This window comes from Chiroxiphia lanceolata, chromosome 15 (genome assembly GCF_009829145.1).
Source record: "Chiroxiphia lanceolata isolate bChiLan1 chromosome 15, bChiLan1.pri, whole genome shotgun sequence".
NCBI lineage: Eukaryota > Metazoa > Chordata > Aves > Passeriformes > Pipridae > Chiroxiphia > Chiroxiphia lanceolata.
In genome coordinates this window covers 8,502,164-8,524,541 of record NC_045651.1, presented here as the reverse complement: position 1 = coordinate 8,524,541, position 22,378 = coordinate 8,502,164, and the positions used below count along the sequence as shown (strand labels likewise).

Sequence of the window (22,378 nt, the reverse complement as noted above, 5' to 3'; positions counted from 1 at the left end):
GCAGGAGCGCCCGCGAGTGGCGGCGTGCCCTTGGCGTGCTGTGGGTTAGAGCAGTTTGTAGGCTGAGGTCGCTCAGCACACACAGAGAAAGGAATGTAATTTATAAAAATTATATTCCAAACCACTGCTGTAGAATCATAGTATGTCCTGAGTTTGGAGGGACCCACAAGAATCACTGGCGGTCGAGCTCTGAGCAACCTGATCTAGTGGGAGATGTCCCTTCCTATGACAAGGGTAGAATGGCATGGGCTTTAATGTCCCTTCCAACCCAAACCGTTCTGGAATTCTGTGATCAGTCCAACTCCTGGTCCTGCAGAGGACACACCAACAATCCCACCATGTCCCTGAGAGCGTTGTCCAAACACTCCTTGAGCTCTGTCAGCCTTGGGGCCGTGACCACTGCCCTGGGAAGCCTGTTCAGTGCCCAACTACCCTCTGGGGAAAGAACCTTTTCCTAATATCCAGCCTAACCCTGCCCTGACACAGCTCCAGCCGTTCCCTGGGGTCCTGTCACTGGTCACAGAGCAGAGATCAGAGCTGCCCCTTGTGAGGAAGCTGCAGAGCCTGGGGAGGTCTGACCTCAGCGTCCTCCCAGAACAAGCCAAATGCCCTCAGCTGCTCCTTGAGGGCCCCTCCAGAACCTTCACCATCCTCCTGTCTCTCCTTTGGACACTCTCTAATAACTTCATAAGTGCTACATTACCTGAAGAGGCTTTAACCTGCCCCAAGAGCTCTGAGAGTTGCCTTTGCCACGGTGTATTGAGCATTATATGGGTCTATTATTTAGGCCATTTATCTTCTGCTAGACAAAGAGGAAATTTTGCTACTTTCATGATTTTTTCCAAGGAAATTCATAATATTTGAAACTGAAGAAAGAGGAAAACAGCGGCTGAAAATCAATTTGTTAAATTTGGTCAGGTATGAGTCCAAAAGACCAAAAGTCATTAGGTGCATTAGCACAAGTAAGGAAGGTGTCATGATTTAACCCCAGCCAAATTTATTATAGCACTGGCATTTTTTTTTTTTTTAGGAACTCAACTATCTGATTTTCAGGCCTGTATTTCATTCCTTGTCTTAGAAAGGAAAAAAAAAAAATTAAAACCTTACTATGAAAACCCTGTCCTCCACATATAAATGCATCAGGTATATACATCACATATACAGATATATCAATGCTATCAGTACCTTTTTGATGCAGAGTTTTGAAAACTCTAATCCTCCATGAGTGCAAGATCTTTTCTATTTTCCATTCAACACCAATATCTGGCTCCCTCTATTTTATTTTCCAGCAAGCAGGACCTGAGCTTGTTTCACCAGCTCACTCAAGCTACGTACATTTTTCCTTCCCCTTATTTCCATGTCATTACTCCATCACACAAACTCGACTGTCCAGATTGTCCAGCCACTTCAGCATTTACTTCAGCTGTCATTTGCAGCAATTTGCAAATGGTGTTCTTTGTGCTGGTATGCGGCAGAAGCTGCTTTTCATTATCTGCAGCTATGGGCCAGCAGGAGCTCATAAAAAACACTCAGTGTGGGAAAGTCTTGATCTCCAACTGCCCTTGTCTCAGATAAATCACGTCAGAAATCATCAGAAACAAATTAGAGTCCCAGAAGTGTGGTTTAGACCTCTGACTTACAGCTTCTTGAATCATTCTGGAGGATGTGCATAGGAAATTTTGAGTCTTAGGTTTGGCCCAGAAACACAATCAGTTAAATATCTCAACATACTAAAGCAGAGGGTGTGAATATCCACTTAGGCTGTAACTAGCTGAGCTAGAGGGCAGAAAGTATTCACAAATTGTCTACTGGATTTTCTGACATCATGAGGAAAGCCCAGAGTTTGCCTTTGTTTTCTCAATTTGAACTTTCTTTTCTTATTTTTATCTTTTTTTCAGTCAAGATGACCTGTCGTGAGAACCTCTTTAGGTAGACTGTCCAGAGCCACAAGCCTCTGAGCTATGAGAAACTTTTACCTTTCTCATTGCATTCCTACTGCCTAATTGCTGGGACCTGGTTTCCATATAAACAGAATTCACGACAGGGATGGCTTTATTCTGTGTCCAGCAGTTCCAAAATTTTCCTCCTGTGTAAGCCCGGTGAAGTTAGTCATTCATCAGTTTTAATTCTGGGAAAATGGATTCCCATGACCAACTATTCAACTGTAAAAGACACGAACTGGCTTAATAATGAAGAAAATAAGGATGTAAGGCAGAACAGAAATTTCTTTAGGTCTAAAAGCCACCAACTTATCAGAAGTGAAAGGAATCATTAATGATCACATTTAAATGACAGGATTTAACAGAGATACTGCTCTGAAGCTTATACAATCTTACAATGTACCAGATTTGATTCATTTAAAGGAAAAAAAAGAGGCAGATTGAAGGGTAAATTTCAGTGACATGAGGCCATCTAGTGGAATACAACTTTTGTCTTCCAGACTTAGATTTTTTTACCTCTGGACTTAGTCCCTGCTCCACAATAGTTTTCTGTAACTTGGGAAATACTTGTTACTAATGGATGCAATAAACTTATTCTCTAGGAAGTTCACCATGGACAAAAGCAAAAGAGTTAATGTTTATTTTAATAAACACGCTAAACAACATAAATGAATCAGAATCGCACAAAGATAAAGGAAAAATAAGCATTTAAAATTTAGCTACAAAACTGGAAGAGTCAAAGCACTACCTAAGAAAGCTGAAACCTTTGGAAAAAGGTATCTGCTAAATTTTCTGGATAAGTGGAAGAAAACACTTTATCAACAAGGGCAAGAGAAGCCATGCCTGCACTGACTTGTGTCCACTCAGATCAGGTGGCATTGTCAGAAGATTTGAACTTTAACTTTGTAGACCAATGTATAATGAAGGGCTCATGTAAAACCAGCTTTCCTCCTACAGGAACAGGAATGCTCCTGAGAATCCCAAGGAAGTGCTTTTCAGGGAGGACAGAAGTGTCAATCCCAACACTTTGGAGTGGAGTAAAGCAGCAAATGAGAGAACACAGGTGAAAAACAGACTTTATGCTTTGTTTGCCACCGTCAGCACAGGCAGGATAAATGAAATCCAATTAAGAGACTGTGGTAGGGCAGTGTGAAGCTGTTCTCAGCACTCTTCTGTCACGCAGAGCTCCTTCAGCAGACCCCTACTTGCTTCACACGTAAGGCACCTCTACTTCTCCTGTAAAGGAAGGGAAGAACATCAGTATTGCAGATAGAAAGCTCAACGTCATGCACTGAAATCTCTCCAAAGCCCTTTGCTAACAACTTGCTAACAGAGAAGACACCATAAACATTTGTAGCAGATGTGAGGGCATTGATCTGTAAACAGCTTTCCTTTGAAAATTATATATTTTATCCATAAAAAGCAAGGTATTTCCAGTACCACTTGTGAATTGTATGACCCAAGCTAGGTCCAGGTACCATGTTCGGCCTGTGTTGCTCATTGGAGTCTTCTCCTTACTGTCCAAATTCTACAGTTTCTGCTACAATAGGAAGTTGCTCACACAAATATCAAAGTCATTTGTTTAGACCAGTTGGACCTTATAGGCAGGAGAGGCAATTAATCTGTAAAGATTAAGCAAAGGAACAGAAAACTAGCGACCCTGAAAAAAAAATGATAGCACTTAGGTGGAATGGAAATCCCAGATAATTCAGCTAACCTCAGGTTTTGGCTAATTCAGGAGTAATTAGGTAGAGCTGTACTTACAGGACTGCTTTGCAGAAAGAACATTTGTTGTTATATGTTTTTCCATCAGAGCCGCAGAAGGGTTGATAGAGTCTTTCGCAGTAAATGGGTTTTCCTCTCTCTAACCTTCTGTATTCACTGCAGTCCACCTGCAAATAGAGTGTCATTTTTCTTTGAATCCATCTTTCTCACATTTTCCATTTACCTACAGAAATAATGAATATATGACATTTTTGGACGCGCCTGTCAGCTGCTCTAGAGCAGCGCAGTCAGTGAGGCTTCGCCATTTGTATTAGCTGAGCCTAAGCCTCAAAATAGAAATGTTCCTTATCACAGAGATGTATGTGATGATGCCTGTGACACACACTGAACACCTTTAAGGACTGTGCTCTCCATCTGAATAGCATTACATTCACTGGAAAAAATACAGTTACAGAAAAGTTGAGTATTAGTACTTTTTTATAGCTGATTGCAGTGGTCAGTAAATTCAGGTGAGATTACTTCTTGAGGCTTTCTCTCTCTTTATTGCACAATATCAGCTCTTGATGCTTTTTACACTGGGGGAAGGTTCTGCCCAGGTGAAATTACAGTCCTATTTAAGTACTGGCATGAAAAGGAATTGTTGGAGGCCTCATCTGATAGCGGGACTGTATTCATTACAGACTTAGCCTTGAAAATGGGACTACAAATGTCCAGTTGTTTCTTGAACACCTCCTGGGCTGGTGACTCCACCACCTCCCGGGGCACCCCCTTCCAATGTTTGACATCCCTTTCCATGAAGAAAATCCTCCTGAGTTGTGCTAATATGGACCCAGCGCTGTGTGTGGGTGATTTTTCATTCCCCACTATTCATCACTGAACTCTGAAAGGTCTTGTCCCTGCTCATCCAAGTAAGGATTCTTTTTTCTTGGTGTCTCATTTCTTTCAGAGGTTGACCCCAGGATGACTCCAGCATAACCAGAGAGAAATTAAAACCTCCAAGTGCCGGACTTAGGACCTGAAAGTCATTAAGAAAGACTTACAGTGTCATAATCAGATAAATATTTTTAAAAATCTAGATTTCTCTGACTTAAAATTTGTCCTTGCCCAGTTTCTTGCCCAGAATACATAACAGGTAAAAACATCTGGAAGTTGTCAGGGCAACTGTATGAAAACCACATATCTCAGAGTTGGGGATTTCTCACTGAAATCTCAATACATGGCTAGCAATTAATTAAAGTTTAACATGTTTGTTTTTTTCCTGACCTCATGTTGTTACAAACTATATAGTTTTATCCAGAAATAAAGAAAATTACTCACTTCATTCTCTTTGTCAGCATCTGCAATAAAACAGAATCACAAAGGATAAATTAAAAGCCACAGTTAATGAACACTCAGTTTCAAATCAGGATGATTTCATTAGTCTCAGCCCTTCCAGCAACACCAAATCTCTTAACTCCTTGAAATAAATACTGACAGAGCTTTTCAGTGTTTAATAAGACACAGGTGTCAGAACCTATTAAACAAGTGGACATTATTCTAGTATTTTCCTCAGAAACCTCTGTCAGCTGCTAGGACAGCCTCTGTTGTAGAAGGAACTGGAGCTATTGTTCCCCCTTTCACCACAAAAAGATTGAAACCCCAGAAGTCAATATTATATTCAATGGCCAGTCTGTTCAGGATCAACTGGTTGTTGAGCATGACTGGGTTTTAATTCCTAAGTTTGTAAAAAAAGTTGCATGTGGTTGTAAGAAAATCAGATGTTCCTTTTATGCTTTGATTTTCTGTCAATAATGAGGATAAAACTTAATTAAACTATAATATTAAATATATATAATAATGATAATCCAGTTTGGATTATAATACCACTTTAAAAAGTGATTTCCTTTGCTGGTCAATACAGATTCTAAACTGATTGGCTCCTATTTTGTACACACACGGCATCTGATAGAATGGAACCCTGTTACGAGGTGGGGCTTCAAGGACCTGCTTCAAACAATGCTAATTACACCTCCCAGAAAGTAATCAAGTGCCATTGGCATGTCTCCATTATGGTGACACATTTGTTACTTTCCTTAGGAATGTGTTTGTTCTCCTGTCCTGTAATCATCATCCTTGGGGATTGCAAGGGGTAAAAGTTACCAGGCAGAGACTTCTGTGCAGAAGGAGCAGGAGGAAAATTTGTTACGGCAATACAGCTCTAGCACTTGTCTTTTGGACTAAACGTGGCTTTTTCTGATCTTTAAAGCCATTAAACTTTCCACTGGAAGTTCCTTTCATGGAGCTGTTTACCTCGTCTCATCAAATAAAGTTACTCAACATAAAGAAAACTATCATAAATAGTGCTCCATGTCAAATTTCAATCTGCGTCACCAGAGGTTTGACAGTTTTCATTATTCTAGAATTGGATTAGATTTAATCCACTTCTCCCAAAACATTAGGGTGTTATTTTTTCTCCAGTAACCTTTTAATAGCCTCTCTCCATATGGGAGTGAATGCAAAAAGTTGTAGCTCAAAAAGTACTGATTCATAAAGTTTTAACCGAGACAAGATAAACCAAGAAGTTCAAGGAAAAGATTTCCTGGAATTCTTATGGAAGTAATATTTATTTATTATTCTGCAGTAAATGAAACACTGAAAGAATAGTTTCTGTCAAATCATGCAATTTCATTGAAATTGTTGTTCATAAGCATTTTGAATTTGAGACAATTTTCAAAGCAACCCTTTCAGACCTATTCAAAATAGAAAAATATTAATTTGTTTCATAGTTTTGGGTTTAATATTTTCATTATTTTGCTTCTTTAATGTTCTTAATGCTTTTGAACTTCCATACTCCAGCAGAAATGTGGACTCTCAGTTATCTTAAATGTTCTAACTTATAAGTATATATTTTACTGCAAGTTTTTAGTAAAAATAAAAATACCAAGTAAAGGCTGAAGAAATTCCTCCCGGCTCCCTATTTTATCACAGAGCAACTTGCCCCTCAAAGCTCTCTGCAGCCTGGCAAACTAACAGTATAAAGAGGTGGTTTACAGCTGTGTTATGTGTACAGTGCATAATCAACTGTCCCCTGCATGGTCAGTTTGGCAGGAGAAGGACCTCATCAGCTCCAACCTCCCTTCTCAGATAAAATTTAGAAATAAGTAGATAAAACCAGCTGTAGTTCTGAGGCTTTGCAGTTCTTTTTAGTCACAGTGCAGAATGTAGCTCTGATTCACGCCACCACCAAGGAATAGGTTTCATCCACTCAAGTGGGCAACTGTACAGCTGGCACAATAGTGTTTGCTAAATAGAGCACAAGCCTAAAATTTCACTTTCTGTCTCCCACCCAGCTCCAGGAACCATTGCTCGCTGTCCCAACACACTGAGAAACTTGCAGTCTTTAGACATAAGAACTATAATATATCAGGAAATACAGGAGGTTACTCACTTGCCAAGCAAAGAACTGCCAGAGCGAGGAGCACAAAGACTCCTGTTGTCTTCATGGCAAACAGGGGTTCTTGACCTGTTCCACAGCCGATCTGTCCTTCAAGTATTCCAGCACGTTTAGCTCCAGTGTGTGTCCATGTGTCTGTGGGAGCAGACATTTATATACACATGCACAAGGAGCAGGAACCCTGGTGATGAAATCCTCTCACACAGAACATAATTAGAAGAAGGTGTTGCCCGTGTAGTGTCAATAGAATGTCTTCTGTATAAGGTGAAGGTCATGAGTGTCCTAGCATGGATTGTGTTGATAGAGCAGATGTATTGTTCCTTGGCTAAGCCCCTTGCCTAATTAACTGTTCCATCTCTATCAGCAAGTCCAATGAGTGACTCAGTAAGGTGGTTACTTGTTGCTGGTCTGTTATTGCTTGTTGACTCTTAAAGATGAACATAATTCCCAGGGGAAAAATAATTCTTACTGGGTGTGTTCTAAATTCTTGCTGTTCTATCCCAGTAGAGCTGAAGTCCTTAATTCCTGTGGTCTTGATGTTTTGGAGCTGCCTGTAACCTCTGTTTAAGGGCAATGCTGATTACTATGGCTGTGCACTGAGCCCCTCTAGGCTGCTCTGGAAAAGCATGTTTCATTTGAACACCCTAAACTTCACAAAAAGCCCAGAGAATCCTTCAGTGTTCCAGTGTTCTCCTTCCTTTAAAATTCTGACACTTTAGAGATGAGAACCAATGGGCTGTGAGAGACAGAGCAAAGATACCACATAGCACTGCCTGGCAAAGAGCAGGGATGAGTTCAGAGCCATTGGGCATCCTGCTGAGTTACTTACTGCCTGGTCTGCTGTCATGGAGGAGATTACTCTGCCTGCCCCTCTTCTCCTGTTTTCCTATTTCCAGCACAGTAGGAGGGATTCTTTAAAAAAATCCAACATACCATTGTATTAGTGACTTAATCAATAGGCACCATTTTCTGTCTTCTATAATACAGCTCAGGTCAGGGGGAGAATCAGGTCCGAGGCTTAATTTTCATAAAGTTCAAAGTAATGTGGAGTTTTGAGCTGATAGTTTGGTTTGAACCCATTCCTCCAAAATCATCTTGTCTTAGTGTAGTTGTGCGAATTGTCTCGATAGGAAAGATCCCTGCACACTACTACAATTCACAGTATTTCAGTGATCACCTTCCCTCACTGCAAGGAATTGGGGCCATATGTGCTAATTCCAGGAAGATGGAGGGGACTGAAAGTTCTTACAGAAAAGGTTGTAATAGGTCAAGTAGACCTTGGACCTCACTAATTTATCCCAAGAAGGATAAATATCATCTTGTCTTTAAGGATTATAGGTAATTATTAAATGGCTAATTTCTCGTCGCTTCATGGGATGAAAAATATAAATGCCATCAAATTCAAGTTCCAGGATAGGTAAAGATCTGGTTTGAGCTGGAGCCCTGTAATTCAGTGCCTTTACTTCAGTGATTTAATATTTAATTTTCCTTTGTTCTTAACTTGGACACCTGTGCACGTTCCTTTGAAGTTGAGATCACAAGAGACAGGCTGTCTGGGACAGGCTGACTGGGATCAGTCTGGATTCTTCTGCTTTGGGATGTCAGTGAAGTTTTTGTACTGTAGAGTCCAAAACCTTTCTGAAGAGCCTGGCAAAGAGCATGTACGAACTCGTGGAGAGTATTCAGGACATGTTCATTGGTTGATGGACAATTACCAACATTAGGCAACAAGAGCAAAACCCAAAGCAAGCCGGAAGTTACTCCTAATCTGAATAGTTTTGAGCAAACAAGACTCTTGAGGAAATCTTGAAACTGTGAAACTGCAGCTTGACAGAACACACCGGTTCCTTGACACCGGAATGAGGAAATCTGCCACTCTGGTTATACTCTCTTGTTCTAATACAGTGCTCCACAGTGTCCTGTTTGATGCAACCTCAATATCCATCCTATCCCGCCAGCAGAAGAGTATAAACATCTGCTTCAGGTCTGCTAAGTTGATGTAGGAATCTTTTCTGAGGCTAGTGCAGGAAGAGATGACTTCTGGAGGTGGGAGGGGACCAAAAAGGGAGGCAGATTTTAAATGAAATTTTTCTTAGCATTTGAAAGTTACCTTTCTATTGGAAGGATTCCTAATGCTTATTCTGTGCTCCATATCAGGAAAGCCATGGGGTGAATGTTTTTTTCTGGTTATGTTTAGGTGTATTGTTAGAGCTTTTGAATCAAATAAAGATTCATTTCCTGAACAGTGGACCTTAACCTTGTAGGGCTTGCCTAGACCACTCAGATAGGAGGGACATAGTTGTGATGAGAGGCTGTGATATATTGTAGGGTGTGCAAACAGCAGCTCTTTCACAGCAGGGGCTCAGCTGAAATTCTGGAGATTTTTGTGTTTTGGAATATCAAAGCTGTCTTTGAGCTTTGAGAAGAAAAACGCCCTACTCAGAGAGCAACAGTCTGTTTCACTTTCTGCAGTGAGGTGTTACTCACATGCAGAATCTCAAACTGAGACTTGGTAAAAAGTAATGGCACAGAACACTTACTGCAACTCCAGTTTAAAAGGAGACCAAAGTCTCTGGATCTCTATTCCTCGCTTTGAGAATGGGCAGAATTCACATCAGCCAGCTAGAGAAAATAGTCACTATGTGACTGAAAAAATGCTTTATCTGAGGCATCTTTCGTGTCCAAACTTGTTGTTTGCCCTGGTAGCTCTTTACATGGAGCTGGTCTGACAACCTGAGGCCTGTCATCCTCAGGCAGACTGAAGGTTCACTTATATCAGAGTGCTGTGCTCAAGAACTTCCAGTGGCATACTGGGAAGAGAACAGTTTTCATGGTGTGCAAGTTGGACATGAGTCAACAGTTTGCCCCTGTACTGAACAAGTCCAGCTCTGCATGCTGGGCTGTATTAGTAAGAGTGTAATTATCAAGTTCAGCACTGATGAGGCTGTATCTGGCATTCTGGGTACAGTTTTTGGCTCCCTGGCACAAAAAAAGGCACTGAAATACTGGATCAGAACCAGTGAAGGACCAACAAGGTGTTTAGAGGGATCAAACATGTGTCATTCTAGAAAAGCTTGAGAGAATTGGTTTGACCAGGTTGGAGAAAGACAGCAAAGTCTCGTTGTCTTCAGCTGCTCTTTCAGGACGTGCAGAGAAGACAGGAGCCAGAGTCTTCTTGGAGGTGCACAGTGAAAGGAAGAGAGAGAACAGTGCAAATTGCAGCAAGAGAAATTCTAATTAGATATGAGGAAAACTAATTTCACAATGAGAGTAGTCAAGAATAGGAACAGGTTATCCAGAAATCATTGGAGATACTAAAAAATGGATCTGTGGTGAACTGGCCATAATCTAGTGATGGGTGTGGGTATGGGGAATCAGGTGACCTCCAATGGCCCATTCCCTGGGAACTGATGCTGTGATTCCCACAGGAGAATGTCAAATGTTGCTGACAGGCAGCTGCTCAGGGACTTTGTGGCATATTTGTCCTTATGAGTTAACGTTTGACAAAGCGGACACAGACAGTAGATTAGCACGATGGATTGATTTTATCTACTTGGAAAACGTTGTTTGTTGGAAAACAAGTGTTCAGATCTGTTTAGGAATAGCTACTTCCCAAAGCTGTGTCAGTAAGGCCTCTTCATCATACCTAAAACTAATTTAGAAATTTATAGGAAACACCCTGTATCGAAGAATAGTGAGTGAAATTTTGACCTAGTCAGCAAACTCATGAATACGTGTAGGTTAATTGTGGGCCTCTCATAGTTTTCTGCCTTTATCTTTTTCTGCCTTTATCTTCGTATCTTGTCTTTTTATCTCTTCAAGTCGATCTTTAGAAGAAGAAAAAGTAATTACATGGTGTTACATCTGGTAAAATATTAGTGCGTATTTTTCCGAGAGTAGGACAATTCTTCGCAATTATTCATATATTGCTTTTAGATTTGGAGTGCTGAGTGGAGCACGAATGGGATGCCAAATATGCTGCTGCAGCACGTCATTAGTTAAGTGCCTGCTTTATTCTGCATGGGAGGGTGTTCTGTGGCTGCATTCCAGAACAGCAACCTGTTCCTATTCATCTGATGGAGTGCCTCCCATTGAGGACACCAACAGTGGTGAAAAAATGGCACGTGGAATAGCTAATAAAAATATTCTCACGCACACCACATAAACCTTTGAAGAATGTACAAGCCAAGATAGACCCTGCCGTGGTCACCTGCGTCGGTGATTCCAGCGCGTGTTTACTCGGGACGCGGCTCGCGGGCTCCCTCAATCCTGCTCTGGGTGGGTGGTTTGGGTTGTCCGCCCATGTGCAATTAACATATCAGACTTTTGAAGTCTTGCTCAATGGAAGATTTGAGAATCAAGTGATGTGTTTGTTAAGGCATCAAACTGGGCCAAAACAGTATTTGCCTGAAGGAAGGTGAGTTTCCCATTTTCCACACCTTAAGAGAGATCAAAGGAGCCTTTCTTTAACACTGCGGGTGTCAAGGCAGGACAGATCCCTGCTGAAGGTTTCAGGTGTTATTTCAGAAAGTAAAAAATAAACCCAACACCTCTCTGCAAAGGCTGGTGCTGAGCTTTAAATTTTTCTTTGTATCTTCTGATATCTCTAAGATACATTACAAGGCTGTGATCCTGTTATCCTGCAAGGAGCTCGTGGATCCTTCGAGTTACTTAGTGCCATACCATTGATGGTTCTGGATGGATTCTTCACAGGCAAAACAAAACAAGCATTAACAGCTTAACACTTACACTGAGTGTATTGAATAGGACTTATTTTAAATTGCCTTAAGATGCAATTCCCAGGTGTTCAGCACTTTGAAGTTTAGTCACACTGAACTCAGTCAAACTGACGTGTTTGAAGCAAGGTTTCTTTTAAAGTTTTTTCATGTCTCAGAACAAGGTTGGAGGATATAGATTGGGTTTGCCTGTATTAAAAATACCATTACTTTTATAAAAGAGAATATACAACTTACAAAGAAAAGGGATAGGATGAAGGTCAGCATGGAAGAAGGTCAGGATGGATACGAAGCATTTGGACCTGAAATCTGTATTCTCCCACAGAACCCTTAATTAGATATAAGCCTTTTTTCCCCCTTTTGCTACTAGCAAGTGCCTGCTTGCCCAGCTGAAGCACTTAGAGGATAGCAAGTTCCTACTGTAACCAATTAGTGCCTCATTAAGGACACCAACTATTTGTCAAGCATTCCTTAAGATGAGGAGCACCCACAAAAAGCCCTGAAGGGAATTAGTCAGTCTCTGTTCAGTGCAGATTTAGGGAGGTGTGGTAGGCAAAACCTAAAGCCACAGGTTGAGTGATGAGTATGAATAGAAAGGTGGAGGAGCTGCCCCTTCCCAGAAAATGGTGGGACACAGAGTCAGGAGTAGGTCCAGTATAAGACTGTTATCTATTTATACAGTTAATGACTCTCATACCTCAAGAGCCTCAGGAATAAACTTAGTTCTATAATTTTATTTCAGAAGCTTTGATTTTGCAATCTAAAGTTTTGGGGGCAATTTTGTACGTTGTGCAGCCTGACTGAGTCTGTGCATTGTGACATTTATCAGAAGGTTTCCAGATTATTTGCAGTGCAGCAAGGAGAGGAATTAAGAAAGAGAAGTCTAAGGAGTAACTGACACATCAACTATTATGTTCCTAAATGGATGGAGTATGTTAGAAAATTGTCTCCAGTATATGGAGCCACCATAGGGAATATTTGAGCTGTGATAGTAACATCTTTTTATACAGTCTAGACAGTCCCTCAGAGATGGGAGACTGACAATTTTTAGAGGAGATATTCACAGGCACTTGGGTCCATATGAGGCCCAGGAAATTAATAATCAAGGATTAAAGCCAACTTTATGTCTTAGAGAGCAGCCATCTTATAATTAACATGGTTTCTACAGAAAAAGAGGTAGTTTCAAGCTGCACTTTGTTATTTTCCTGAAGAATCTTAGCCAATGACTTCCCTCGCTGGCTCCTGATTCCCCCATAATCCATGGCAGAAAAGCTTCCTGTAGGAAGGTTTAACTCACCTTATGGCATTGTGGCACAGAAAGGCAGATTCCTCTGAAGGCAATAGATCAATATAATCTTTGTCAGGATACTCATAAATTTAGCCTGAGTATTCCAGAGAACGGAAACTGGGCTGGACCCAAGTTAATGAGAGGTTGCAGTGATGGGTTTCAGTGGTGCCAAGGTTTCAACCCAGTTGTCTGAAGAACAGGAAGGTCGGTCCTATGAATTCTGAACACTGCACCGACAGGATCAGAGAGAAACCTCAAAGACCTCAAGACCTATTTCAAGTGGTTTCAGTTACAAACCTCCTGACCACAGAGGCCAGAGAACCTCAGTGTTCTCTTTGCCTGCAGAAGAGGGTTTAGGGGATCTGGCTGACTCACTGTTGCCACTTTGCTGGGTGGTCCTGCACACTTTTACAGGCCATGAATTTGTTAGTATTAATCAGTAATAATTACTTTGCCCTACAGACATTTTTGCAGGAGTAGTGTATAACATTCTGGTAGAAAAGTGAACAGTGACACAAACCATCCTTAAAAAATCACAAGTAAACCAAATTTTCTTGTTTTCAGATGTATTTATTATTAGCTCATAAAAAAAGCACAATAAATTGCATTTATAGTAGAAATAAGACACATAAACTTAATATATTACTAGCACTTGTAGCTAGATTGTCAGCAGTTTTCTGAAATATCAGATATCTCACACATTTCAATCTATAAATCTGAAATTACCACCATGGCTAAGACTGGGAAAAAAAGGAAGCATGGTTGCAATGAAAGTCTTTCTTTAATTTCACTGATTATTTATCAGGGCTTAAAGTCTGAATCATCAGATATTTTACTGTTTTACCTTCCCGTAAGTCAGGACTCAGGTGTTTTGACAAATGTTGCCCCATCCCTGGAAGTGTTCAAGGCCAGGTTGGACAGGGCTTGGAGCAACCTGGTCTAGTGGAAGGTGTCCCTGCCCATGGCAGGGGGTGGAACTGGATGACCTTTTAAGGTCCTTTCCAACCCACACCATTCCATGATTCTGTGAAAAATACAGAGGCTTCAACACATGCTTCTACCTTTTTCCAGACCTGGGGACTTACTCTGTGAGCAGTTCAGAGCCAGGACTTGAGGTGTTTTACCTAAGGTTCTGTGAAGACACCGACTCATGATACAGTAGTAGGGAGATACTTTCAAAATGAACTATAAAAATCTGTATTCAAAAACTCTAATTAGATGCTTAACACCCATATATAAAACCTGTTAACAACTGGCCTCTGAGGTATCAGATACAGTACAGGTGTAATTTCAGCTGCCGTGGTTGTAGCTGCAGATTTCTGACTCCTCTGCCGAGTGCCTGTGCCACAGCAGGTTGGAATTCATTTTACTGTCAGTAAATTCCACTGCAGGAGATGCACTGGATACACATGGATCACTGAATAAAGGGCCTCCAGTGACCACAAGGATGGAGGAAAAGGAGGTTGTTTAGGAGGGGTTAAATTCAGGTACTGGCTACCAGCTCCTTTCATGTTCATGAGTGGTGGTAATAGGAATTAACCACAGCACTCATGCAGCCAAGGCTTTCTATGCTTACACATTCCAACAAAAATAAATAAAAATAAATAGTTAAATAGACACATAATCAAACCATTAAATAATGGAATATTGGAACAGTTCTTTCTGGAATTTACTTTACAAATAACTTAACATATGAAATGGTTTGAATACTAACTGCTATCAACTGCCCTAGCAAGTCATGTCAATAAATAAATAAATAAATAAATACATAAATAATGCATAAATAAATAAATATTAAATAAATAAATGAAATGTAATAATGTGAACCTACAATAATAGCTGACAGCAACACATCAAATTCATGTTAATATAACATGATGTATGCTAAAGGTGTTACTCATATCTGGGGAATTTAAGAGCTGCCAAAATCAGGAACATATTCATATCTTACAAAAAAAAGATGTTATGACTTCTTAGTAATCTCAAATGCAGATTTTTCTTCAAATTGTGCTTATATTCTTGTGCTGGTTCATTCTTTGCTTTTTTTAGGAGTATTTTGCCATCCTCCTGGAATCTCTTACTAGTTATCTGTAACATAAGAGAAAGCAAATTTATGTAAGAATTATCTTAATTCTCCTCAGACCCAGATTTTTAGTCCACAGGCCCACAACGTGCAAGGCTCAGGAGGCTCTGTGTCTGATGGGGATCAGCTTCAGCTGATGCATGTGAGACACTATAACCCAACCCATGTCCTTGAACCTACATCCATTGTTTCCTCTCTGATTTAAATGGATTCTAATTGTTTCCTCGATTATTTTTGTAAGAGAATCACCATTTAGGCAGCCCAACACATTTATTCTCTTACAGATATTTAATGAAAAAGAATATTCAGGAGACAAAAATGGTTACAAGGAAATGTAAAATCAACAATCGTTTAAGAATTAGAAAAAAAAATCATAGACTCCATAGTCTTCTAGGTAAGGAATCATCCCTGCTTCTCTAGTGGAAGGTTCTTTAAGCCTTACCTGCAGAGTGAAGACCAGTCACTCCAGGATGAGTGGTAATAACGATCCCTGGCCTGCACGGAAATCTCATCCTTTGGCCCAGTGTTTGGAAGGTGGAATGACTGTTCATCAGTATCATAGATGACCTGTGAACAGGGCACAGCTCCTTCAGTGGGTTGTAAAGGTTGAGAAGCACATACAAACAGCATCAGAAATGTTCCAACAAGCTCATGTCGCTTAAACCCCACCAGCAACCTGGTGTTTCACAGGCACCAGTACCACCCACAGACAGCAAAGGCTTGTGAGAACTGGAGCCTCAGCAGAAACCAACTAAACAACTCATGTTCCACTGAAGTTGGTGTTCTCAAGTGATCCAAAACCCAGACTGAAACACTCATTAAGAAAAAGGGGTTATTTATTTATCTGGGGTTTTCTCTTTTTTCTTCTTCTCCCAGAGTGGGAACCGTAAAAGACAGAGGTTACTCCTTTTCAGTGTCATTGAAATTCCCCCTGAGGACCTGTGGCTGATATGAGAAGCATCTGGAGACTCTCCAGTTTCTCCACTGACGGGATTGTAGGAGCCAACACTACTAAAATCAAGGAATCAGCACTGGGGGAATGGCCCCATCTGCTGGTACCGGCGAGTGAGTTCTGTCCACAGAGGAAAACACATCCTCTTTGGATGTGTCTCTGGATTAATCCCCTGACAAGCTGGGATGATCACTACATTTGTTTGCTTTTCTGATTGCTGGACCAAGGCAGAGCAGCACTGCAGTTCAGGTCCTGCTCTGTGATCAGCTGGTCTTTCCAGTTCTCTGCCAACCCAGGCAAGTCACCATCACCACTGTGTGTCCATGAGCATCAGCAAAGGAAGCAAAACCATTTGTGATTTAAAACTGACACAGAGGAACAATGTTTAAATAATAATTAACTAACTAGAAATAGAGTGGCAAAGACCACAGACTGAAAGAAATGCTTCCAAATGAATCGGTGATTCCTTATTTCTTGTTCTCCTATAAAGCCTGAGCTGCCCAGGTACGAACAACATATGAGGAAATCCATGTAACAGATCTGAGACTTCTTGATTTGGAAGTTGGGATTCTCATGCATTAGGACCCACATAGCCTACTAATGAACTGGTAAATACTTTTCTCATGCTAGCACAGCTATGCAATACTGGGCAGGATTTCCTCTCCTCAGCAACATCAGGGATCTTACTTGCTCATAGAACTGGGAAGGTGTTTTTCTGGCAAGGCAGAACTTGCCACATTCAGGTCTGAGCACCCTTTATTTTTAATTTTAGTTCATGATTCTTACATACAAAGCTTATATTATTCATACTGTCTGTTCAAGCAATAAAATTGTGTTTCAAATGTTGTGTTTTTACCTGGGTTTTGCGTTTCTTCGCGCTTTTAACTTTGACCTTAAAAGTCAAAGGGAAGTAGGACTTCGGGGTGCTCCATGTTTTGGGATATTCCCAGGTCACCATTCCATTTGTGGCCACATACTGACATTGGGGTGGGTCAGGTTTTACTGCAAGAGAAAATATAGAGGTAATTAATTCACATTAGCAACATAATATTGGATGTTGGTGTCCTACTGTTGATAATTTTATCGGAATGAGCACTGGAAGACTCCAGGAGATTAAGAGAGGAGTAGATATTATGTATAAGAACTGCCTTTTGTGCTTCTCACAGAAAATAAAGCACACTCCCATAATATCTCTGGGTAAGATCCTGGGGTTTTTTTCTCCCGAAGGGTTGCAGAGGGCTACATTGGACACGGAGGAATATCTTCAACCTCTGCTGACTATTAGGGCATTTAACAAACACCTGTTTCTTTAGGATGCTGCCTCATTTTCACGTGCCCTGTGGCATCATGATGACAATTTATATCCTCTTATTCCTATCCATTTCTATTAATCTGCCCTGGATGCCCATCTGTAGGAATGGATCAGGAGGGAAGTATGCATAGCCTTAAGAAATTCTCAGAGAAAAGCCTGCTGGGTTATTGGTTGTTCTCTGACTTCTTCCACATACCCCTTCTGAAACATGCCCATCTATTAGAGGAGGCTACAGAACTTCTGGGACATGTGGGCGTGAGAGGGTTGAGGTCACAAGCCAGGAAGATATTGCTTCTTCACTTCCTCATCCTCTTCCAGGCTGCTGCTATGGCATGTTTTCCCCTGTTCCTGTAACTGGGGGCTTGATGCAGATTTACAATATAATAGGGCAGGGATTCCCAAGGCTGGTGTGATCACCTACCCTTAGTTCCACTGTTGGCAGCAAGAATAAAGCTAAGAATTGATCATGATTCCTGGTCTACTCACCGATATCTCTGATGAAGAAGCTACTGGTGTAGTTCTCATATTCCACCTCATCGATGACCTCCAGGAACATGTCAATGGGCTGGTGCTCTTCAGCAAAGGGACAGTAGTTTTCTTTGCGGCACTGGGACGTGTATTTGGTCACTGATCCATCGGTGTGAGCCACGGGGCTGCTGCAGGTCACATCTCCCTGAGGGCTGGACACAGAACAGAGTAAAGGAGTGGGGATGCTGATTGGTTCTGAGAATGTGTTGCCACAACGACAACAACATGTAGTGTTGTAAGGTTAGGTAAGGTAATATTTTGACGTTGTTTGTATCATTTCATGGCTGCCCTTCATCTGCTGCAGAAAAAGCTCAGTGGGAGTTCCTGCATTTTCAGTGCTGTAGGACATATTAATGTAAAATCACAACCACACCACACCCCCTGCCTTAGCAGAAGGAGTCAGTGTTTAACCCTAAAGCAGGGTATCTCTGTTTTTATTACTAGTATCCCATGGCAAGCTCTAGTATCTTACTTCGTTCCTTCACCCTCTCCAAATCCTTGTTGAAGAAAGGAGGGAAGGTTGAGAAGTATCTACTGGGAAATAAATACCAAAACCCATCTATAAAGTACTACCTGAATCTGGTTCTATTTTTGCTTTCAGCTGAATAAAACATGTTTCTTGTTGTTTCTTCTTTAATGAAATGAAGTGACCTTTGTTGAAGTACTCCATGTTTTAGAGAAACCCCCAGGAGTGGTGGGAGGCAGGAAATCCCCCCAAGGTTCCCGTCACACATTTCCCTCACAGGTTTCTGCTGTGTTCCTCAGCAGAGACTTGTCAGTGGGCATGTGGCCTCTGCCGTGGGTGCAGCCTCCCACTCCCTTCATTCTATAGAGAGGACTCGGAGCTGTGGTTGTTTCTGCTTTTGTCTCAACTTCCTCTCTCCCCTCCACAAACTATTCTGCTATTGCTTAAGTTATTCTGTGGCTGAAACAGCCCACTGGGGGTCATTCCATTTTCATGTCTTTATTAATTTCTGAGCTACTTCCATGCTGTTATTACTTAACTTATTCCCTGTGATACCTCAAAATATTTTGCAGATATTCTGGCTCTGCAAGAGAAATTTCTTCCTTTCTACGTGTTCTAAACAGCCTAAAATCTGGGATCTCCTAGACAGAGTAACACAGAGGGCTTCTCTGGCCTTACTAAGAGTTTGTTAAGGAAAGTACAAGTTCTTACCCTTTTAGACTTTTGATGGTGAACTTCACATTTGGATTCTCATTTTCTGTCATCCATGAACACATGAAAATTCCAGAGTAGTTCTTTGCCTCACATTTTAAAAATGTCCGCTTTGGCTCTAGATGGAAAAGGAAAGAAAACATGATTTATTTATTCTTCTTGCTGAAATGGTCAAAGCAGAGACAAAACAGCAGTTCAATGGACTTATATCTATTTTGGCAGGTGGGTCCACAGGCAGACACAGTCTGAGGCTGTCCCGTGGGCAGCCACGTGTAGTTACAGAGCCAAATCACAGGTAGTGACCAAAGCCTGGTTCACATGGCACCATATCAACGTGGCATTGACAGAAGCCAGAGCACACCCAGGCTGTGGCAAAGAGCTGTCAGGAAGAGATTTACACGGACAAATCCACTGTTCCTTCTACAAAGAAATCCCGCAGCCGTGCAGTTGGCAAATCCCTGTGTTTGTCACCACAGAGCCACTGAAGGAATTATTTGCATTCCACTGTCAGTAAAGCCTTCAAGAGAACCCATTTTAAAGTGGGTGTTTCTCACAGATTTCCAGAAAGCTCCCTCTGGCCCTCAGTGCCCAAAGCTAAGCAAGGAACATCCCATCTTCCATACCTTTAAAGCTTTTCAGAATCGACCTTATCATTTGCCCACTGGAGTCAATTTTGCTTATGAGGAAGAAATTATAGCTGAGGATTTCATGGGTATTCTCTGCCAGACAGGTGTAGTTTCCAGCATCTGGGAACTCCTTCACTTCAGCAATCAGTGTCTTTCCTTTTCCTTTCCATTCAGAGTCCTTTTTCCAGTAAACTGCTTCATTAGGTGAGTTACAGGTGAGCTCCACTCTCGTAGCTGGTGTCTCAGCATTCCACTCAGATTCTATGACATACACTGGACATGGCAAAGAAAGAAATTAGCAGCTACTCCTACGTGCCAGTGGGAAGGTTGGACTGAGTCCTTTTCCTCAGCTCTACTGTCCAGGAGCTCAACACTCCAGTGAGTTGTGAGTTCCAGTGAGCTCTAGGACCTTCTCACCAGAGCATTTCACCACCAGAATAAGAGCTTTAAGGCTTTACCACAAAGGAGAAACACTAAGAAATACCTGTCGAACACAGAATCTTAACTGGCAGAAAACATTCAGCTCTAGGAAGTTTGGAAGTTTCCCAAACTGCTTATGGACTTGTGAAACACAGGCAGGGTGAGTCTTACAGACTTCAAACACAAAGTTTACTCCCAATGCTGACAAACGGATTTGCAGTTTTCAGCACCGTGGTATTGCCCAGAGAACCCACAGGATATTTTTTTTTAATGTAAATATATGGGGAAAAGTAATTTAATTCCTTTTTAGAAATGGAACACAATTGAGGATATTTTTTTCATGTTGACTTGCGTCCTTCTTTTTGGACAATTGCCTTGAAGGCAGCTTGGATTATGGAGCTACATTGAGTGAATAAGAACAACAAATTTTATTATCTGAATTTAGCCAAATTTTCTGGTAAATTATTCAAAAGAATTGTTTGTTTATTACCCTGTATTTTTACAAATGTATTTACATTTGACTTATTTGCCAGAAAAGTTGATAAACTATTTCTAGGGTTTAAGTTTTACTTAGAAATATTTTTTTCCACAATTAATTCTTCACTTGTTTGATTTTGGGCTGTTACCTAAGTCACAAGAGGCTGTTTCTGCCTCCAGACTGCATGACTGAAACTTTTGAAACACGAGGAGAAGGAATAGGAAATAAGACAGTTGCTAATGCAAATATAGCAAATATGCTATTGTATGACATTTTAGGACTTCTAAATATTTCTTCCAATAACTCCAATTAATTGGCTAATTATTGACAAACAAAGACATAGGAAGAACCTTGGCCTAAGATACTATAATTAACAAATTCTGTGCCTGTGCCCACAATTATAATTCAGAAATCGCCATGTTCTGAAGGCACCTGAAGGTCTCAGGAGGTGAAGACTTGCTTACCATTTTCCTGAAGTTTCCACTGCACAGCTTCCAGTAGGGCAGCAAAGGAAAACAGTGAAAGTAAGGTACAGAGCAGGTGAGTCATCTGGAAGTAAAAAATAAATTGCTGAACTTCACTGAGGTTGGCTGAGTGTGCGTTGAAATCAGGCTCATGCTGGACAGAGTGACAAGACAGGGTCAGTCCCAGTGAACTAAGAGACATTCTCCTGTTCTAAAAGCTCTTGGACTACATAAAAATTGAGTTTGTAACACTATTTTGATCCACTTGTTACTTTCACCACAAGCCAGATTAGAGAAGCAATCATGGACCTCAGAGGAAATTGTTGTGTGCATTGATCTGTCAGGAGCTCAGAAGCATCCTCAGATCCCTCGGTTAAATATCCCTCATGCAAGAAAAGCCTTTCTGATGCCAGTGAGGCCGATTGTATGAACAAGGCATTGGACTAAAGGATCAGTGGACATTAAATTTCATTCATACAAAGCTTATGGGCGAAACACATCAGCAGTCCTATTAAAACAAAAGATTGTCAATAAAGGGAAGGGCCTGCTGAAGGGTTTTGCTGGACCGTTGTCTCCATCATGTCTGTGAGAACAAGTGACAGCAGGGTCAATAACGCAGTGTAGAGCTGGAGTCAACACTGACCATTGCCTAACTGTTCTAGTGTCCACCTCAGGTTGCACACACTAATTAAATTTTCAAGCAATTTCAGGCATAATTCCTCCTGGATTCAGTGCCACAGCTCTATTTGCAGAAAGGGCTGGATACATGGATCATTGTTGCTGTGTGTGTAGCTGTATTTACAATATATAAATGCATATTTATCCTGAACTTATTCAAAATACTGCTAGAGCTCTTTATGAAACACCAAACACCTTTATCAAATATTGTAGTAATCACTGGGTGCATAAAAAACTTTAACAACAGTTATTTAGATACACTTCTAGACCTTTTTTAGCTGGAGATTAAGCCAAATGAATAGGAAAATGTCTTAGAAAAAGAGACTGGTGAATATAGCTTTCAAAGCCTATTCTGGCTACAATATGAGTCCAAATGCACATGAAAAACACAAAATTAAGTGCTTGGGGTTTTTTTTCTCCCAAACCAGTCTTTCTTTAATAAAAGGGGAGTAGCCCTCCTGATTTCTTGAGAGTGTGTGTTCCTATGTGCGCCAAATCTGTTCCTCACTGGCAGCTCCTGCTGTTATGAGCCATCCTT

General features: G+C 41.0%; 2 protein-coding genes across 2 annotated transcripts; both read right to left on the bottom strand.

The window, feature by feature from the left end:
- Window positions 1-3,130: 3,130 nt before the first annotated feature.
- Window positions 3,131-7,279, bottom strand: SPINK9 (serine peptidase inhibitor Kazal type 9). Its single transcript, XM_032703372.1, has 4 exons — window positions 7,093-7,279; window positions 4,983-5,002; window positions 3,705-3,832; window positions 3,131-3,176 (listed from the first exon to the last, which is right to left on the bottom strand). The coding sequence occupies exons 1-4, from the start codon at window positions 7,247-7,249 to the stop codon at window positions 3,131-3,133; spliced, it is 351 nt and encodes a 116-aa protein (XP_032559263.1). The 5' UTR covers window positions 7,250-7,279.
- Window positions 7,280-15,643: 8,364 nt separating this feature from the next.
- IL12B (interleukin 12B) lies at window positions 15,644-21,247 on the bottom strand. The gene is made up of 6 exons (XM_032703049.1): window positions 21,163-21,247; window positions 19,798-20,073; window positions 19,175-19,292; window positions 17,956-18,149; window positions 17,014-17,159; window positions 15,644-15,772 (listed from the first exon to the last, which is right to left on the bottom strand). The coding sequence occupies exons 1-6, from the start codon at window positions 21,245-21,247 to the stop codon at window positions 15,644-15,646; spliced, it is 948 nt and encodes a 315-aa protein (XP_032558940.1).
- Between the last annotated feature and the right edge of the window lie 1,131 nt (window positions 21,248-22,378).

What these genes read in the sequence shown, in the direction of transcription:
- SPINK9 (XM_032703372.1), bottom strand. Translation starts at nt 7,249, where the DNA reads ATGTCTGCTCCCACAGACACATGGACACACACTGGAGCTAAACGTGCT. An exon ending in GGCAGTTCTTTGCTTGGCAA is followed by an intron (nt 5,003 to 7,092) that starts GTGAGTAACCTC and finishes GTTTTATTGCAG; the next exon opens with ATGCTGACAAAGAGAATGAA. An exon ending in TCTTTCTGCAAAGCAGTCCT is followed by an intron (nt 3,177 to 3,704) that starts GTAAGTACAGCT and finishes CTTCCTTTACAG; the next exon opens with GAGAAGTAGAGGTGCCTTAC.
- IL12B (XM_032703049.1), bottom strand. Translation starts at nt 21,247, where the DNA reads ATGACTCACCTGCTCTGTACCTTACTTTCACTGTTTTCCTTTGCTGCC. An exon ending in GATTCTGAAAAGCTTTAAAG is followed by an intron (nt 19,293 to 19,797) that starts GTATGGAAGATG and finishes TTTTCCATCTAG; the next exon opens with AGCCAAAGCGGACATTTTTA. An exon ending in CTTCTTCATCAGAGATATCG is followed by an intron (nt 17,160 to 17,955) that starts GTGAGTAGACCA and finishes TTTCTCTTGCAG; the next exon opens with TAAAACCTGACCCACCCCAA.